This window comes from Prosopis cineraria, unplaced genomic scaffold (genome assembly GCF_029017545.1).
Source record: "Prosopis cineraria cultivar Desert tree isolate PC_DT_omini unplaced genomic scaffold, ASM2901754v1 PC1, whole genome shotgun sequence".
In the NCBI taxonomy this organism is placed as follows: domain Eukaryota; kingdom Viridiplantae; phylum Streptophyta; class Magnoliopsida; order Fabales; family Fabaceae; genus Prosopis; species Prosopis cineraria.
In genome coordinates this window covers 54,873,521-54,892,951 of record NW_026555332.1, presented here as the reverse complement: position 1 = coordinate 54,892,951, position 19,431 = coordinate 54,873,521, and the positions used below count along the sequence as shown (strand labels likewise).

Here is a 19,431-nt window from a genome sequence, read left to right as displayed (position 1 = left end):
ATCACTTCAGTAAGTTATTTGCAAACAAGAACTATTATTTGTAAATAAGGATTAATATAAAATAGATTATTATTAAAATAAAAATATAATTTATTTTTTTAAATAAAATTTTTTATTAATTTTTATCTGTGAATGACTAGGTTATTCGTAATTTTGTTTGCTCATGTACAAGCATCAATATTGAATTGTTGATTGATGGACATACTCAATGGATGGGTGTGTACAGAATCAGGTGGTTAGTTTACATTAGAGGCCCAAAATCAATTCAATCCACGGAAGAGAAGGCACAGGAACAACGGACGGAAAGGGCGGTTAGGGGGAGTGGTTGTACACTTGTACTAAATGTGCGCTACAAGAAATTTACCAGCGTCTTGTTAGTGTTATGATTAGGAAGCACAAAAACACAGAAGGGCTTGTACGAGGCAAGAGTGAGGGAGAGAGAGCGCTATGTCAGACTCAGACTTTAAAAGAAATGCTAAAGGAAAGAGAGAAACAGCCCCAACCTCAATTCCAACACCTCACTCCCATGTGGACAACAGTGCGGACGTTGAAACTCCCTCTTAACTCCTTTCAATAAAACTTGTTTGGTTCCGCCCTCTGCCCTCTCCATTCTCTCTCAGCACCATCTCTCACAGTCACAGCCCAGGTCTGTCTCGGTCAAATCCCCCTATCAGGAGTCTCTGAAACTCCCCCCCGCACACACCCCCACGCTCTTTTTTTCACCCTTCCAAAAGAGGATAGCATTTAATTTAATTTCAGAAGAAAAGTTCATCATCTCTCTAGCTGGATGGGAAAGTATTCTCAGGTCGCTGGGGAGGATCCACGGCTTCTCTGGTACGGTTGCTTCAATAGCTCGTTTAATTCGAATGCCAAGTAGATTTAACAATGGCTCTATTTTCTTGCCCTTTCTCGCCAGCCATACACAGCTCTGTGGTCCCTTGTGTTCTTTTTTGTTTTCCGAGAGAACAAAATAACCCCCCTCCAAAAGTCTCTGGTAATGCAATCGAGCTGAATGTCGGTATTTGCTTTCGCTGCAGTTTGTTATTTTGCATCTGAGAGGTCTTCTCTGAGGTTACTCGCTATAGTTTTTGCTACTCGCACCCGCTGCTGTTGACTTTCTTTTCCTTTTGTTTTTTTACCCTATTATTTGAACGTTTGAATTTCGCTGACGTTGTTAGTTATTATATTTCGCTCGTTCATAATCCTCGGGTGCAAGTTCCATTAGGTTTTTGGGTGTTAGCTTCAGCACCTCACTAAGAAGTCTGTTGCACAGTTGCACTTTTGCTGTCCGTATCTGGAAAAAAAAATTATTCTTCAAAGGTTTGTACGTGATGCTTGTTGTCTCACATCCCTATTAACCCTATTAACCATGAAGCAGTGAGGATGAAGGCCTGGAAATATTTCAAATGATCAAACTTACCTGGGGTGTCTTTGGATGGGGGATCATTCTGGCCCCCCGGGGGGGGGGGGTGGCGGGGTTGGGGGAATGGAAGTGAAGGTTGCTTAAAACCTTGCCCTTCTCTGGCAGTTATTATTAAGGATGGGAAGGTAATGAAAGAAGTACAACTAACCTTCCAAAATCCTCCACACTTGTTTCCTTTACAATTTTGGGTTTCTCTGATTTACGGATTTTGGATGAGGCGGTTTTCTCCAACTAAGGGAAAAGAAGTGATCATAAAACCATCACTTTTTTTTTAAAAAAAAATTATCTTGGCTTATTTTCTTCCTTTCCCTGCTTAATTTCCAAACACACGCTTACTCTAATATTGAATGAAGAAATTAGTACTCGTGTTGCTAGTTACGCCATTAATGATTTGCATTCCAATTTGATTGCAACTTTAAATTTCACTTTTAGCTTATAGGGAGTTCTTCATGTCTTTGTTGTGCTTGGTGATTATTCTTCTATAATCCTTAATTATATCATCTGCTATACCTGGTAATTATTACAGTTTTACAGGGTCTGATCGAATGCTCTCTTTCCCATTCTGCAGGTTATGGTGCTGATATACACTGCCAATATAAAGGTTTTGAAAAACTGAAAGGTCTGATTCTGGGATAGTTGAGCTTGTATGGCTTCGGCTGTTGGAATGGCTGGTGGTGATTCCATGATTGTTGATAAACTCCCTGAGGAGATCAATGAAATGAAGATCAAGGATGAAAAGGTATTAGAGGCCCCGTTTTCTTGATAACTCCTCATTGTTTGTTTTTGTCTTTTACATTGGTTTTTTTCTTTTCTAAAACTTGAATTTTCCCCCTCTAATAATTCATTTGTGATAGGAAATGGAGACAGCAATGGTAGATGGAAATGGAACTGAAACTGGCCACATCATTGTCACTACAATTGGTGGTCGAAATGGTCAACCCAAACAGGTAGATTTCTATGAGGTTGTAAATTATATTTTTTAGATCTATTTATATAGCCCTCTTGATAAATGATAAATGATAGAGCACAATGGCATCTTGCAATCCATTTAGCTGACCTCACCTAGTGGGATAAAGGCTTGTTGTTGCTGTTGTTGTTGTATATAGCCCTCTTGAAGCTAAAGTAGAAGACTGTGAGATAAGCTCATTTAATAGAAGACCAAGAGTTTTTCTTCCTCTAATTCTTGGAATTTGACCTTTTGTCTTGCTGATGAGGAAAAAGTAAAAATTAATGTTAAAAACCAAAGTATTATAGTATGAGGCTTATTGCATGTTATCACGTACAAGTGTCTTCTCTTACAGATCTGGAGAATGATGCTTGCCGCCTGAAATGCTAGAAAAGCATGGTTCACATTATGTGATATGCATTTTATTTCTTGCATATTGACAATTTATTTAAATTTTAATTTTGTGAAATTCATAATTTATCCCATCCTTCTCACTATAACTTTGGTGCATTGACCTGCAGACCATAAGTTACATGGCTGAGCGTGTTGTTGGACAAGGCTCATTTGGTATTGTGTTTCAGGTGGAATTTTCCCAATAATTTGTAATTTAGGTTAATTGCTACTAGACAGCCATTTTTAGGGAGTACAAAATTGATTTTGGAGATTTCTTGTTTTTACAGGCCAAGTGTCTTGAAACTGGAGAAACAGTAGCAATCAAGAAGGTCTTGCAGGATAAAAGATACAAAAACCGTGAACTGCAAACAATGCGCCTTCTTGATCATCCCAATGTTGTGTCACTCAAACATTGCTTCTTTTCCACCACAGATAAGGATGAACTTTATCTCAATTTAGTGCTTGAGTATGTCCCTGAGACTGTATATCGTGTGGTGAAGCACTATAGCAAGGCAAATCAGCGGATGCCCTTGATATATGTCAAACTCTACACATATCAGGTTATCCTCAACTCTTTTTGTATTAGGATGTGGATACTAGTTAGGATTTTTATGCAAAAAATTTCTGGCATGCTTTGTTGTGCTTCATCTAGGGAACTCTACCTGTCATTTTTGTTTATTTGTGAACAGGATCACTCGACAAAATCACCAGTGAGGAAATTTGACACAATATAGTCTTTGGAATATCACAACTCCCCCACTAAATTATCACTTCATATCATTGAAATGCTTTTGCTTGTATGTTACTCGCTGTTTTTGTTAAAATTCCTTGGGTAAAGCGCTATGATTGCTAGTTACCTTTGTTTTGATATGTGCTTAGATGATGACAAGATCACATCAACGTCCTTTTGCTGTAGCTGATAATTTTCTAAACTTTTTATCGATAAAGAAACTTCATGCTACAGATTAAAATGAGATGGCTGTCAATATTTAGAGGTATCATTTTGCATGACCATTGTTATGATGCAAACCTATGCACTATGACAGATTTGCAGAGCTTTGGCTTATATTCATGGATGTGTTGGAGTGTGCCACAGGGATATTAAACCTCAGAACCTACTGGTTTGTATCAATTCCATGTGCTTTTAGCTTTCTGGTTAGTTGATCTGGAATTTAGTGTCTTCTCGCAGGTTAATCCTCACACTCATCAGGTCAAGCTTTGTGATTTTGGAAGTGCGAAAGTTCTGGTAATGTCCCACTTTTGTCTTGATATTATAATTTCAAACTGATTTAGGTTCTTGTCAACGATTAAGAATACTAAATCTCGTAGTTCATGCTGGCTGCATTTGCATACATAAATCTGTTAAGTGGCTGAGAACTTTTGATATTTTTATTATTAAGTATGCATATCTCAAGCTAGTTCATTAGCTTACAATTGATGTGTTTGGGTCACCAATGGATACATCATAGGTATTGCAGCGTTGCCACTTGAGCAGCCCTAAATGACTTGGCTTACAGCCTGGTGGGAATTTTGCTAGTTGTATACCTTTTTTGGCAATATCAGAGCATTTATGTCTTTATTTGTCCATGGTCACATGCGCACAAATAAAATCATGACTTCCTCGAGAGAAGTTCTTAATTTATATTCACAACCTAATTTCCATTTTGGCTGTAGTTTAATTGATGCGTCAACTTCTGGCTCTTGTTACCATTTGTCTGCATCTCTGTATTAGAAAAAATTAGAAATTTGCAGAGCAGGAGAAGAAATCTGTTATAACCTTTCTATTCACTACACTCCTAATGGTTCTGCCTTCTTGTTAACATAAATAGTTGCCTCCTGACATGATAATTTTGGAACAGGTCAAAGGTGAACCCAACATATCATATATCTGCTCTCGTTACTACCGAGCACCTGAACTTATTTTTGGCGCAACTGAATATACAACTGCGATTGACATGTGGTCTGTGGGTTGTGTCCTGGCTGAGCTGCTCCTAGGACAGGTTTGGTACACAACAAATGGACTTCATCCATTGTCTTGGATGTTCTTTTTGCATTTTTTAAGTAATTGGTGTCAGGGTGCTTACAAGTTGTTGGTCACCATTGGCCATATGGAATTTGTAGCCTCTATTCCCTGGGGAAAGTGGTGTTGATCAGCTTGTTGAGATTATCAAGGTAAGTTCATCTATGGCCTTATTTGTGGACTGACCTAGAGCATCTAAGACTACAGCAATACCAAAAGACTTTTATTTGCTGGCTAAAGAGTGAAGACTGACTGAATATTTCTATGTTTAAGGTGCTTGGGACGCCAACTCGTGAGGAGATAAAATGCATGAATCCAAACTATACAGAGTTTAAGTTTCCTCAAATCAAGGCTCATCCCTGGCATAAGGTGACTTCCTTGGCTTGCATGCTTAGCTTTAATATGCAATCATAACATTAATAATGCTTTTATTAATGCCTGCATTATTCTGACAATGTTTTGCTTTTGAAATAGATATTTCATAAGCGTATGCCCCCAGAAGCAGTAGATCTTGTTTCCAGACTCCTCCAGTACTCACCAAATTTACGATGCACTGCTGTATGTAATTTTATTCATTCATTCAGAAAGTCTGAATCTAACTTTCTTTTCTTTCTTTCTTTGGTTTAAACTTTCTTTTCTTTTTTGGCACGTGGGCATTGCCATATAGTGCTTGATCACTTGTTTCTTGTGTGTTAGAGTTGCTATAATGTCCCCTTATTGGTAAGTTTTTTGTACTTGATTTCTTTTCCTGGGTAAACTACTTGAATTTTGGGCAAAGAAGACTTGTAAACCTTGTGCTGAGATCTCATTCCAGTAATTACTGGGCGTAGCCAGTATCAAATTCTTAACCACTCAGTATTTATACCCTTTCAATGATCACCTCGACTGAAAATTTGATGGTTTTAAATGAAGGCCATTGAATAGTATTAGCATTATATCTGATAATTCCTTTCTTTTGTTTCTTACCTTTAATTTTTATTGACATCATGTGCATTTGATGCTGAGCAAAACAGATTTCTGTTTTTTGTCGACATCATGTGCATTTGATGCTGAGCAAAACAGGTTTCTGTTTTTATTTCTGATTACAGAGCAACCTAAATGTAACTCTCTTCTACTTAACTGTAGTGCTTGAATCGTTGAATTCTTGTATAATTTATCTTCGCATAACCACCATGTTATCACCCTGATTTTGTTCTTGACAGCTGGAGGCTTGCGTCCACCCATTTTTTGATGAACTTCGTGATCCTACTACTCGTCTCCCTCACGGCCGCCCATTGCCGCCACTCTTCAACTTTAAACCTCATGGTAGTTGTCTGCTCTCAGCCCACTCCTCTTTCATCCGGTTTAACCATAATGAAAAATACATTTTAATGCCATGCATTTGGATGAAATCTTATTTGCAGAGCTAAAAGGAGCAACCTTGGAGCTTATATGCAAACTTGTTCCAGAACATGCTAGGAAGCAGTGTCCTTCGCTTAACTTCTGAGACTGTAACCGCTATGCTGACTGCTGTGCACTGCAGCAACTATTGTATCATGTTTGTCCCGCATGTTTTATGTAGACAAAGACGACTACTGTATTATGATCTCTTCCGCGTTATCATAGGATATGCTCATCTCTTACTTCTGGCTTTTATAATTAGACACTTTTTGGTAAACTTGAAATGTGTTGCTTGAGATCATGTTGGAATCTTTTATTTATACCGCCCGTTGCGCTTTGAAACGTGTGTTTTTAAATTTAGATCCTTTTCACGGAGTTTCCATGCCTACTCGAGTGGGATGTCACCCAACACCTGTGAAAATTTATTTGATAGACCCGGATTGAGTCCGCTCAACAATTTCTGATGCTGAATGGTCAGGGTTCAACATTGTTTTACCCAGATTCAGAGATTGACTCTCTAACTAATGTGTTTTTTATTTCAAAATGGCTTTAATAAATAAATTATTTTATGTTTATTTGTAAGTGAAACATTTTATTATATAAGGATAAATATGAAAAGTTGGTGTTAGTTATATTCAGTAAAAAATGCATTGTGGTTTTTACCCAAGGGTACAACTCATCAACATTCATAGTTAGATGAGGCTGCTCTAATTTTAATTGTGTTTGTTACTTGCATCGAAAATTAATCTTGTTGATATTTCAAAAGTTTGATTGATGAAACATTATAACATTTTTAGTCAGTACTATAATTAAGATATGTGATATTCCCTGATATACAGCATTGTTAGATTTCCTTTTTCTGGTCACTATTGTATCTTGAGCTATCTTCTCAGGGCGAAATCTTTATTTTTCAAGCTGTAATATGTTTCTTAATTTTCCTTTCTACTTTCGAGGTTTGATTTCTCTTTTAATTGCCTTCATAATTTTCTATTTAAAATTATTTGTTTACGTTTAGATCAAATTTCCCTGCCCCCTTTAATTGTTATAGTGATTTTCCGATTGTCATTAACAGTTCATGTGTTAGGCATTGTATGAGGATGTGCTTTTTTTTTTTTTTTTTACCCGCAAAAGAGAAAAAAGTAGAAACGAATTACAAGTATATAATAACTAGATAAATTTTCTTGTAATTAGTTGAATTGCTTATAACTCTATGCAAAGAGCATGACTTATTGTAAATCTTATTATATATTGAATATTGGTATATTAGTTTTTTTTAATATAAAAGAGCAGTTATATTAACAAATAAAATGGAGATACAAAAACAAAGGTTGGAAATTTAACGGTAAAAGCAGAAGCAGAAAAAGATGGTTTGTGGTTGGTATAGGTATAACTAGACTTTTGAAAAGATATAAGAGTAAATTGCCAAAGCATCTATTTTATGCCTTGGTAAATAGTACTTTAACTTGAAGGAGGAAGTAAATTTCCTTTTTTGAGTTTTAGCACCAAGTTACCAAGTTGGATATATGAATTCAGATGGTTTTGCTAGAAGCTATAGATCTAAAGAAGTATACTTTGAAGACAAACTACCATAAAGATGTTATGCTATCAAATCAGACCCATAAAAGATGAGATGCTAAACTTTTGAACCATTCAAGGAAATGTTCATTGAATAGTAAGGTTTCTTCATTTTCTTAAACCTGCATATGTGAATTTTCCGATATGGTAATTGATGCAATGATGTTCCAATCTTCTTATCATTTGCAAACTCTGCATTTTGTATATGATGACTTGAAAGCTCTAATTCATTAGCATGTTTTCAATTACAAGTAAATCTAATGAAGAATAGAACTTGCTTAAAATCCTGAATAAAAATATTTAGCTAATCTTTTCTTATTTTGATGAAGGGTAAAATTCTTGAATAGCCAAATTTTATGAAGTAGGAAGAAAATATTTATTAACAACTCTATTTCATAGTTTTGATACAAGACCTTTGAAACTGTCAAAATCCAATGAGAGAGACTAATTTTTGAAATGGATGTAGATCTAATAGATAGAACTCTGAACCATATAATTTTAATGATTGGACATTCACAAAGGATACGATTCATTTTTTTTGGGTGTCACAACCAAAAACACAATGTAGAGAGCAATTGAAATTATGAGTATTCAAAACATTACTTGTAGGAATAGCCATGTGAATAAGCTTCTGAATAAATAGCCGAGTCTTCTAAAGAAGGTGCAATTTTGCAAAGAAAATGCCAAATACATTCATTTACATAAGGGCTAGTTGTTGTAACAAGCGTTGACTTAGTGAAACCCTCTTTGGCAGAATAATGTCATGTACCATAATTGAGTTTATCCTTTCCATCAGTGAATGATATTGAAGTGCTAAGTATGGACTCAGTAGTTGCTTTATCATACAAAGCTTTGATAGTAGAATTATTCCAGCAAGAAGCAATCCAAGAGTTGGGAATTTCAATAATAAGATTAGATACTGTGTGAATATTTTAGCCCATTAAAAGATTTGGTTGAATGGGTTTTCACCAATGAGTATGAGTAAGAGAGATGGCTTCTTTATTACTAACATTCCAATAGAGATGTTTTTTGAGGATGTCTGTAGCCTTGTAGATCCCTGTCCAATTCCATGAAGCAATATAGGTAATTTGAAATAAGAAACATCAATATTTGAGCAATGCTTGAGTTGTAAAGTATTACCAAGAAGAGAATTCTCAGCTGTTGTCATCACCCTCCGGATTTGTTTAGCTCAAAAAATAGTATTCACAAAACTAGTTTTCCTTAAACCAAGGCCTCCTAATTTTGTTGGACTGAAAAGCGAGATGAACATTTTTCTTTTAATCGCAAATTCCTTAAAAAAATCAATTAACTTTGAATCAATCTGATTTCATAACCATTGAGGAAGCTTAACACAAGAAAGTATAGATATATTTGAAGCAGTAAGTATAGATTTGATCAAAGTAAATCTTAAAGTTTGAGATAAAAGCTTAACCTTCTAATATGCTATTATCTTGTTAGTATTAGTCATTACTTGTTCAAAAATTCTCTCTTTATCATTTTTAGCATCCATCCATATGCCAAAATATTTGCCAAAAGAGACTGCAAATTGAATGCTAAGAAAAGATGAAAGGTATTGTTCTTGAGGCAAAACATTTGGATTCAAGATGAGATATGATTTTTAGAAATTTATTTCTTGTCCTAACTAGGAGAAAAAAGAGCTAATTGCTTGTTGAGTAACCTCGATGCCTTCTCTTGCATATTTAAAGAATCTGGTAGAGTTATCAACAAAGAGGAGATGAGAGACAACGGTATATAAATCAATGGAAAGAAACGTTCTATTTTAGTGCAGATCTAAGCAACATAGTAGCAAATTTCTTTCCATTGGTTTCTGTACCAAAAAGGATAAGAATTCTAGCAAATTTTAATCGCAACCCTTAAATAAACCTTGTTGCTTTTTATGGATGAGAAGACATGACAACATATTTGCAGTTAGAAGGGATGGGCAAGGAGAAAGAGAATCCCCTCACTTAACACCATTATTGGGAGAAATTAATTTGGTGATTTTTCCATTAAAAAGAACATGATACGCAACAAAGGTAATACATTGAAGCACCAAGTTTACCCATTTATGTGGAAAGTTCATCCTTTTGAGTATAGCTTTCAAGAAACTCTAAGACAGTTTATTGAAAGTTTTGGAGAGATCAAGCTTTAAAGCACCTAATTTTTTCCTCTTACACTTAGTAGAATGAATTTGATGAACCACGTCTGTAGCTATCAGAATCCTATCAGTGATTAGCCTATTGGGTAAATAAGCACATTGAAAAGGAGAAATCAAAGAAGGAATAATTTTAAGAAACATTTATAAAAAAACTGATTGGCCTCAAGTCTTTAAAAGGCTTTGGGATTTCTCCGTTTGGAACAAAGGCGATGAGAGTTTCATTTAGATATTTTAAAAGATGCTTAGATTCTTGAAGAAGATCACAAAGAAGATGTCCTCAACTTTGATATCTTAAAATTTTTGAAAAAAAAAATGATGATTGAAACCATCCATGCCAAGAGAACTATCTTTAGGCAATCTAAAAACTAATTCTCTCACTTCCTTCAAGGTGAAAGGAGCTAAGTGTAAACATATCAAGTATTAATTACATGTATATTCAAATATTTGTAAAGAAATTAATTAAAATGAGCAAACGTGTTAAAGTATCAATCTATTTTTTTCTCTTTTAAAAATTCATTCATTCAATTACTTTAGTTGAACTTAAGAGAGATGAAACTATTAGAATAATCATGAGAGATAAAACCAGAAGAAAAAAATGAATTTTTACTTTTAAATTTTTTATCTTTATATAAAATTTTAATTTGATTTTTAATTTTTTAAAATATTTTTCAGCCTTTTAATTTTAATACCTATTGTTTTAATTGATAATTTTTTAGTCATCATTTTTGTTCAAAAAAATTAAATTTATTATGTCAATATTTAAAAATATTTTGTTAGTATATGTAAACTTAATTTCAGTTTTTTTATTAATAAAATTAACAATATCAATATAAGAAACAAAAAGACATCTTATAAAATAAAAAATAAAAAAATTATATAAAATTAATAAATAAAATTATAATATAATTAAAATAAAGTTAAGCTTGTCACTTTTTCATTAAAAATATAAATATATTATCTCTTTTTATCTTTATTTTTATCATTATTAAAAATAAAATATTCTAGAGAATCTTTTTTCCTTCACGTGACTATCTGCGTCTGAATTAAGCGGTAAATTTTTATTTTCATTCACCCAATCGCTCATGTATCAAGTGGAGCGTACTCGCTGCTCTGTGCTCTGTATTAAATAAGTAATTTTTTTATTTTTCCCTCAGAAACCGGTCACCTACATTTTTGCATTAATCGTACGGCTCTTGATTAAGTTTCGGAAACCGTACAAATTCTGAGATCTTCGTCTCTTGGACCATTATTTGAACGCCCCATTTTAACCGCTGTTAATTTTTCTCGGGCGAATGTGGCCCCCACCCCAAAACGGGACGGCGAGGTTTAGAATCGACGCGCGAAGAGGAAACGCCCGACTGCGAAAATGCTGGATTCCGATTCCGGACCTTAAACAGTTTCCAGTCTGGCTATTTGGGGCTGAACAGCCCTCGTCACTCTCCACTCGCACCAGAATCCTGCGATGCATTCACTTCTCACTCTCGGTTCGGGTTGAATTCCCCATACATGCGTGCTCTTAGGTTAGATTTGTTTTGCTCGTGAAGCTTCTTGATTGAATTTTGACCTTGGAAGACCCATTTTTTCCGGTTGGGGGCAGGAGTGAACGTGCATTGCCGGAGGGAGATCCTGTATCGGAGGGCTTTCGTATTTTTGTAATTGAAGGGGCGGAGTTTTTTCTGGTGCCAGTTTTTCCCGCCTGATTACATGATGTCTAGTATTCATAACCAAAATATTGTTATGTTTTCTGATTGTACTTTTTCACTAGTTTGTTCGAAACGAAGGATTCAGATATTTATTTATTTTTTCCCTTATAAATCTTTAAATGCATGTCGGTATGTTTTGTATGATTCAAAACCTTTTTTTTTCACCGAGTACATACCTAGGGCTTGTTACCCCGATGGAGTTGTTTGTAAAAATAACCTAAACGATTTATATGCTTTTCATTGAGTTGTGTGGGTGCAAAACAAATTTGGGTTTTCCACTCTCTCCACTAACCCCTCTCCTCAAGCCCAAGCTCGAGCTCAGCAGACGTTTCGGTTTCGAATTTTCTTTAGAAGTTTTGAGAGCTGAATTATTATTTTTTAATTATTAATTTTTGATTATCCAAATATATTTGGACGGCCTTCAAGACCGAGGAGGAGAGAGGACTAGGGAGATGATAACTGGAGAAATCGGGTTGGTGCAAAATTGAAGTCATCCGTCGAGCTTGGTAAATGACACTATCCTGATTTCTACTCTAGTCCTTCCGGAACCCTGCGACATCTCTGATTGCTAACATTGCGGAACCCGAGTTCTCTACCAGATTATACTGTTGTGGCAATGAACTGGGTTTTAAAGGAGGGGACATGATCGGGAGTTTGTGTATTGTAGAAGGGTTTCAATCGGATTGGTTTTGATTTATGTTTTTTTTTATCTTTGGCTAGGTTTTGATTTGTGTATTGCGCATTTGTTCTGGGACACGAACCTAGTTTTGTTCTTTCCGTATTGTGCATTTGTTCTGAGACACGAACCTGGTTTTGTTCTTGTGAATTGTGCATCTGTTGAAACATGATTGGTATTGATTTGTGCATCTGTTCCAAGTTTGAATGTTGTTGTTGAAATGAGCAAGTTTGAATCTGAGTTTGGATTGATTTACTGGACGAATTTGATTTTGGTTGGGGAAGAAGAGAAGACACAGAGGGCCGAAAGTTCTTGTTCTTGGTTAGAGGGGCATTTAGGACTTTTCACTTTTATATCTATTTTATTTAATTAAATATAAAAGTGAAATTTCTTTTACCTATTGATCATAGCATACCGAACAAATTCAGTGATCAAATTTCTAATAAGCTCCTTTCTAATTTATTCCATTCCTTTTTATGTTAGATGCAAGAATTTTGGAACATCTTTGCTCCCTTTCTATCTTACTGTTACCAATGTATGTACCATAATGGATTGCTTTATCTGGCTCTAATCTTCTTTTTCCTATTCTTTGACAGATTGTAGACTTGAACTGTTGTTGAGAGACTGAAGATGGCATGTTCTACTTGCTCATTTCAAAATAAATCCATGCATAAGTCCTTTTTGTTGCATTTAAGTCTTAATTCCTGAATCTAACTGTATTGCACAACTGCACATTTAGAGACTGACCAAGTGGTGGATTCATTTTTGAATCTGCTCTGTCTTGTGCTTTCTGTTTTCCCCCCTCAATCATTGTTTATATTTTTGCAACTTTGGTATCTCCTTTCCTATTAATGTATACTTATTTTGCAGGATGGAGATAATTCTGGTTTGGAGAGTGACAATTATGACTGGAATACTGAGGATGAGCTAGAAATTGAAAATTTTCAATCTTCATCTTCAAATTTAACTGTTCCTAATGGAGAGGCTATTTTTGGGTCTGGAGAAGTAAGTTTTTTGGCACTTGTCTTTCTCACATTCTAATTTTCTTATTAAGAAGTTGAATGTCTGAAAATCTAATTAAAGGGCTAACTATCATTTTTCTTCTTTCTATCTTTTTCCCCCTTTGGGTGGGTTTACTGATATAAAAAACAAAGACTTTGCCTCTTGCTCCCCTCCCTTTCTTCTTGGGTGACCTTAATATACAAGGTTATAGTATTCCTAGGTCAAAGTAGGATGCTGCAGGATGCATTTGTGTAATTTGTTACGCCATTATCTTTCTTTTGCTACTGCTATTAAATTTATGAATAGTCTATAACTTAATTGCGCACAGCAGAGTATTCAATTTTTTTTTTTTAAATTACGTGTTTGTGATGTTTGTTTGATGCCTGATTTGACTTTCTTGCAACTCACAAGAATCTATAAACTTGATGCACATATCTTCTTCATTCTCTTTTCTTTACCCTTGAAGGCAAGCTCATCTCCAGGTTCATCAAATTCCAAGATGTTCGATCACTTTGTTGGAATGGGATTTTCTGAAAAATTGGTTTCAAAAGTAATTCAGGAAAATGGTAAACCACTGTTTTACTCAAGCATGGGTTTTAGATATATCATTGAGATGGACAAGTAATTTTTGCTCATGAACATCCAGGGGAGGAAAATGCAGATTTACTTCTTGAAACACTTCTCACATTGTCGGTGAGTTGATAATTTCCTCTATTGATTAATACAATTTCTAGCTTGTTTCTTTTTTGTGCCAACTTTTATCAAGTTGTACCCTGCCATTTTCATCCTCTCATCTTCGCCCACCTAAATTTAAGAAACTGTTATGTGCTGTGTTTGTGCATATTTCAAACAAAATCTACTTGCTTATTTATATATTTGCATACTTAAATATCATACATATTTATATTTAGGTTAATGGAGGATAGTTAAGTGAAAAAAAAAATAAAACTGGACTAAAACGTATATTTTGAAAATAGAGGGTAAATTTGTATGATGGGAAAACTAATTTGTAGGTCCTTTTAGTTTTCATTGATTTTGAATTAGGTTTTTGTAGTATATTTCGTTTTAATCAAGTCCTTATAGTTTGATTGATTAAATATATTATTCCTTGAAAGTTAAAATTATTGATGAATGATTAGCTTTTCCAAGATAAAAATACTTTTAAAATTTATAGAAAAATTGATTTGAGAAAAAAATTAATTTAGTACAATGTTTACATTTTTTAAATTTTTGAAAATTCTATATATATACTCTTTCCGTTAAAAAATGTAAGGTATTTTTAATTGAGTTTCACTCTCCGATAAAATAGTTACTTGTCTTCAAAATAACCTTATCTTTTCATATTTACCCTTATGTAATAAGGTGTTTCACCTTAAAATAAATATAAAGTGATTTATTTAATGGAAGCACTTTTGAAAAAAAAAAAGACAATGATTACACTTTAAAAAGTTAAAAATGCCTTACATTTTTTAACATAGAGAGTATCAGTTATTTAGAAAAAATGGTGTAATTATATAAATTTTGAGTTATAAAAATCATGTAATTAATTTTTAAAGTTATGTAATCTTGTAATAAAAATATATAAATTGTTAATTTTATTTTTTAAAAGAAGAATTTTAAGAATTTTAACCCTTAGGGACTAACATATTTAATTGAACAAATTATAAAGGATTGATTAAAAACAAATAAACTATAAGGATGTAATTCAAAATTGAGAAAAACTAGAAGAATCCACAGATTATTAATTTTCTCTTGTATAATTAACTCACATTTTCTTTTCTTTTCTGTTCTTTTTTTGTGGTATGTTTCTTCTCATTAAGATGATAGCTTTTCAATCTATTCAATCTTTCCATATTTTCTATTCATTCTATTATTTTATTAATGGGTTCCCGTTGAAGAAAAGACTTGTATCCGAGCTCCTATTTACAAGGGTTGCTATGCTAAAATATAAGGACGTGCTTGGCACAATTTCATCTTCATTCAGGCTTCTAAGGTATTTGGGTATTTCATATACCTAATTAGATGCCTGTGTCCTGTGAATGGTTATGTAAATTTTAATGCCTACCTTGATACAGTCACAACTATATTTAAGCAATCACCAAGCATGGTCTGTGTGGTGCTGGTTTTGATGTGTGTGTGTGTGTCTTCCCCTTTATGGTAGAATACTGCCCCCAATACTGTCAGTTCTTTGAAGGTTTTAACAAATAAGTTTGCAATAGTTCACTTTAATTTGAGCTATGTATTTCTTCTCAACAGAATGGCTTAATTGTCTGTATATATACATGCTAAAATCAATTATAAGCCCAAAACCATAATTTTCATAAAAATATTTGAACAATCTTGTACATACCAAAATCAATTTTGAACTCAAAACCATTATTAATAAAATAGAGTTTATATGGTTTTTGGATAAATTTTTAGGGAAGTATAATTGAAAAGCTGAATTGAAAAACGTGTAATAGTATCTTATAACTATGGTTTTGGGTTCATATTGGCATATATAGGGGTGTTTGGATATTGTTAAGAAAACCTTAGTTTTTGGTTCATAAATGATTTTGACATGTAGAATGGTTATTTTTATATTTTAAAAAAATTATGGTTTTGAGTTTATAATTGATTTTGACATGTAATAGAATGTTTGGATATATTTTTACAAAACTATGGTTTTATTTGATTTTCAATTCGACTTTTTAGTTTTGCTTAAAATTAATGTTATTGGTCAATTTTATAAATCAATTATACCTCATAACATAATTAATTATATTCAGAATAAATTATATTAATCAGTTTTTTTCAACAGATATCCAAACAGACCCTATAGCATTTTGCATTTGCCTCCCTTTGTTCACTCTTCCCCTTCTTCTTTGGGTACTCTTTTGATCATTGACATTTTAAAATTCTGATCTGTTTATTCCACACATTTTGCTGGTGCTCATAAACATATGTTTCTTAGCATTTATTTTTACTAATTTACAGGCTTTGGATAGTTCTACTGAAAATGACAAGGAAATTGAATCCGACTTTTGCTCTTCAGATGTTGAAGGGAGTCCTCTTGATGATTGCTCAGATATTGATAGTTTCTCAGATGATGAGGTGGTTTTTGCTTTTCTTAGCTTTTTGTATTCAAACTTGTGAGTTAATTGATCTTTATGAGGATGTTAACTTTGTGTAATTTCAATTTTGTATATCTAGATGGGTTATTTTATCTTTTAAAAGATAGTGACAGTGATTATCCTTTTTTAGCATTAGTCAAATTAACATTTATATTATTACATTGAACATCTTGGAAACTTTTAAGATATCTTTTCCTCCTAGTTCATGGTGGGGGAAAAAAGCAAAATAGTTATTGTTTTTCATGCTTTCACTTATTTACACTACATGCATCTTTTGGACATCTGATATTTGGCATTGTTTTGGAGGCTGGAGCAATCTTTAGTTGCAGGTCTTATATGTAAAACCATGGCTGGCCAACTGCTACTTGTCTTGCAGGAATTTATGAAACCTGTATCTGAGAACAACGGTAAATTGAAGACCTTGGTGAAGATGGGTTACAATGTTCAGGAGGCTTCAGTTGCCATGGACAGATGTGGTGTGTACTAGGTTTCAATCTTGATTTGATATAGGTCTTAGCTAGTTATTTTTCCAAGGGATCAACACGTTTAACCACATAAATTAGGTTTAAAAGATTTAAATGGCCGATAAACTCTTAATTTTCCATTTTCTTGGCCCAATTTTTTTTTTTTTTGTTTTTTGGGGGTTAAATTGCCGCAGGTGTGGACGCCTCACTTGCAGAACTGACAGATTTTATTTGCGCTGCTCAAATGGCTAAGGCTGCAGATGCCCTTATGGCCCCTGAAGAGAAGGTAGTAGTAATTTGACATCTTAAGAACTGACACGATCAAAAATTATTTCAAGCATACCACTTTCTCAAATTTGTTTCTTTATTTTTTATGACGACTCACCATCTATTGTGTTAATTTTGTTTTTTTCCTCATATATTAGGATTGACAATTACTGGTTTTAAATATTTTCCCAGCCACGATGCGGTGATCATACTAATAAAAAGAAGCGTAGTTATTATGAACGCGAGGTTTTGGGAAGGAAAAAACCAAGGGATTCTGAAAAAAGAACTTCTAATGAAGATGATGAGATGTTGCATATTCCAAAACCAATGTATGGTTTTGGGGTTCCTACAGACGAGACATTCTCTATAACACATAGAACACTTCCTGAGGCTGCCAGTGGACCTCCTTACTTCTACTATGAGAATGTTGCACTTGCACCTAAAGGTGTTTGGCAAACAATATCTAGATTCTTGTACGACATCCCACCTGAGTTTGTGGATTCAAAGTATTTCTGTGCAGCTGCCAGGAAAAGGGGCTATGTTCACAATCTCCCCATCCAAAACAGATTTCCTCTTCTTCCACTTCCAGCACGTACAATTCACGAGGCTTTGCCCCTAACAAAGAAATGGTGGCCCTCTTGGGATCAAAGGACCAAACTTAATTGTTTGCAAACAGCTATTGGCAGCGCAAAACTAACAGAGAGGATTAGGAAGGCTCTAGAAAGATATGAAGGGGATCCACCATTACATATCCAAAAGAATGTTCTTGATGAATGTCGGAAATGGAATCTTGTTTGGGTGGGAAGGAATAAGGTTGCCCCACTGGAGCCTGATGAAGTAGAAATGCTTTTAGGTTTCCCCAGGAATCACACTAGAGGAGGTGGAATTAGTAGGACTGACAGGTATAAATCACTGGGCAATTCATTCCAGGTATGCAAATTTTATCTTCTATGCTAACTCTGGAGTCTGGATCCATTTATATCCGTCAATTCATATCCTGACCGATCATGGAGAGAAGAGTTGTTTTAAATTAGAACTATCTACAATGTACTGAGAAGAAAATTGTGAGACTTGTGGAAGTTGTATGCACACCCACAATTTATTTCTACTTTCTCCATAACCTTGAAAGGAGTCTTTCTGATTCTTGCAGCGATTTAGGGTGATGGGTTCTCATGTTGTTTTCAGGTTGACACTGTGGCATACCACCTGTCAGTTCTCAAGGACTTGTACCCCAATGGCATCAATCTTCTCTCTCTGTTTTCTGGAATCGGTGGTGCAGAAGTAGCTCTTTATCGGCTTGGCATTCCTCTTAGGAATGTTGTTTCAGTTGAGAAATCAGAGGTGAACAGGAACATAGTCAGAAGCTGGTGGGAGCAAACAAATCAGAAAGGAACTTTAATTGACTATGACGATGTACAGCTGCTAAATGGTGATCGGTTGGAGGCCCTGATAAACACTTTTGGGGGTTTTGATCTTATTGTTGGTGGGAGTCCGTGTAATAACCTAGCTGGTAGCAATAGAGTTAGCCGAGATGGCCTCGAGGGCAAAGAATCATCTCTCTTTTTTGATTACTGTCGTATTCTGGACTTGGTCAAATGTATAATGGCAAAAGGTCAATGACTTTTGTCAAGAGATCACCTGTGTTTATGCTATTGTGTTGGACTAATTTGGATCGTTCTATTTAAACTGGAAACTTTTGCCTGATTCATCTCCTCTCACCCACCCCAATCTCCCCTTTATTTTTATTTTTCTCTTTCACAGAGGACTGAAGGACTTCCTAAGAAATCATTTCCTTTCAATTTCATAGCTCCCACTTCTCAGTCTACTATTTCGTTATACTCTTGGAGTCGCAAACTTTCCGGATCAAGCTGCCCATCGCTTGCCAATAACAGCTAAATTGGCCCTTTGTGCATGGTATTTGATGTTTTCCTTAGTGCAGTGCGGAACTAATAGAAGCAAATTGTTTACCAGTCCTTCCGTTTTTAATTATTGATTAAATAAATTACATATTTTCCTAGGATAATGAAGTCGTTCGAGACAACAATTTTTTTTAATCATATTGGAAGATTTTGAACTCTTAAACATTTTAGATTATGTATTGGAAATATATAATTATTCGATCAGAGGAAAATATAAAAGCTTAACTATTTTTTATTTTATTTGAAATCTGACAGAGTATAAATATATAATAGTGATAGTGATTCTTATATACTCATTTTAATTTTTATTATATAACACTTTTAATCGTTTCATACATATTAAAAAAATTATTTTTTCTTTAATATTATAAAAAATTAAATATATTTTTATT

At 34.2% G+C, this 19,431-nt stretch overlaps 2 protein-coding genes across 7 annotated transcripts; both read left to right on the top strand.

The window, feature by feature from the left end:
• The first annotated feature begins 423 nt into the window (after positions 1-423).
• Positions 424-6,504, top strand: LOC129315343 (shaggy-related protein kinase epsilon). The gene is made up of 13 exons (XM_054958979.1): positions 424-834; positions 1,992-2,162; positions 2,278-2,370; positions 2,891-2,950; positions 3,050-3,322; positions 3,809-3,883; positions 3,952-4,008; positions 4,622-4,762; positions 4,884-4,934; positions 5,056-5,151; positions 5,257-5,340; positions 5,985-6,087; positions 6,186-6,504. The coding sequence occupies exons 2-13, from the start codon at positions 2,070-2,072 to the stop codon at positions 6,266-6,268; spliced, it is 1,209 nt and encodes a 402-aa protein (XP_054814954.1). The 5' UTR covers positions 424-834; positions 1,992-2,069; the 3' UTR covers positions 6,269-6,504.
• Positions 6,505-11,201: 4,697 nt separating this feature from the next.
• LOC129311327 (DNA (cytosine-5)-methyltransferase DRM2) lies at positions 11,202-18,828 on the top strand. 6 transcript variants are annotated; one of them, XM_054953591.1, is made up of 11 exons: positions 11,202-11,415; positions 12,025-12,104; positions 12,871-12,907; positions 13,145-13,279; positions 13,743-13,842; positions 13,923-13,969; positions 16,253-16,369; positions 16,766-16,865; positions 17,048-17,142; positions 17,313-18,050; positions 18,306-18,828. In XM_054953591.1, the coding sequence occupies exons 3-11, from the start codon at positions 12,905-12,907 to the stop codon at positions 18,738-18,740; spliced, it is 1,770 nt and encodes a 589-aa protein (XP_054809566.1). In that variant the 5' UTR covers positions 11,202-11,415; positions 12,025-12,104; positions 12,871-12,904; the 3' UTR covers positions 18,741-18,828. The 6 variants fall into 6 exon arrangements, with proteins under 6 accessions (XP_054809566.1, XP_054809559.1, XP_054809536.1 ...); XM_054953584.1 differs by lacking the exon at positions 12,025-12,104 and having other exon boundaries at positions 11,203-11,415; XM_054953561.1 differs by lacking the exons at positions 12,025-12,104; positions 12,871-12,907 and adding an exon at positions 11,493-11,574 and having other exon boundaries at positions 11,203-11,415; positions 17,048-17,139.
• The last annotated feature ends 603 nt before the right edge of the window (positions 18,829-19,431 follow it).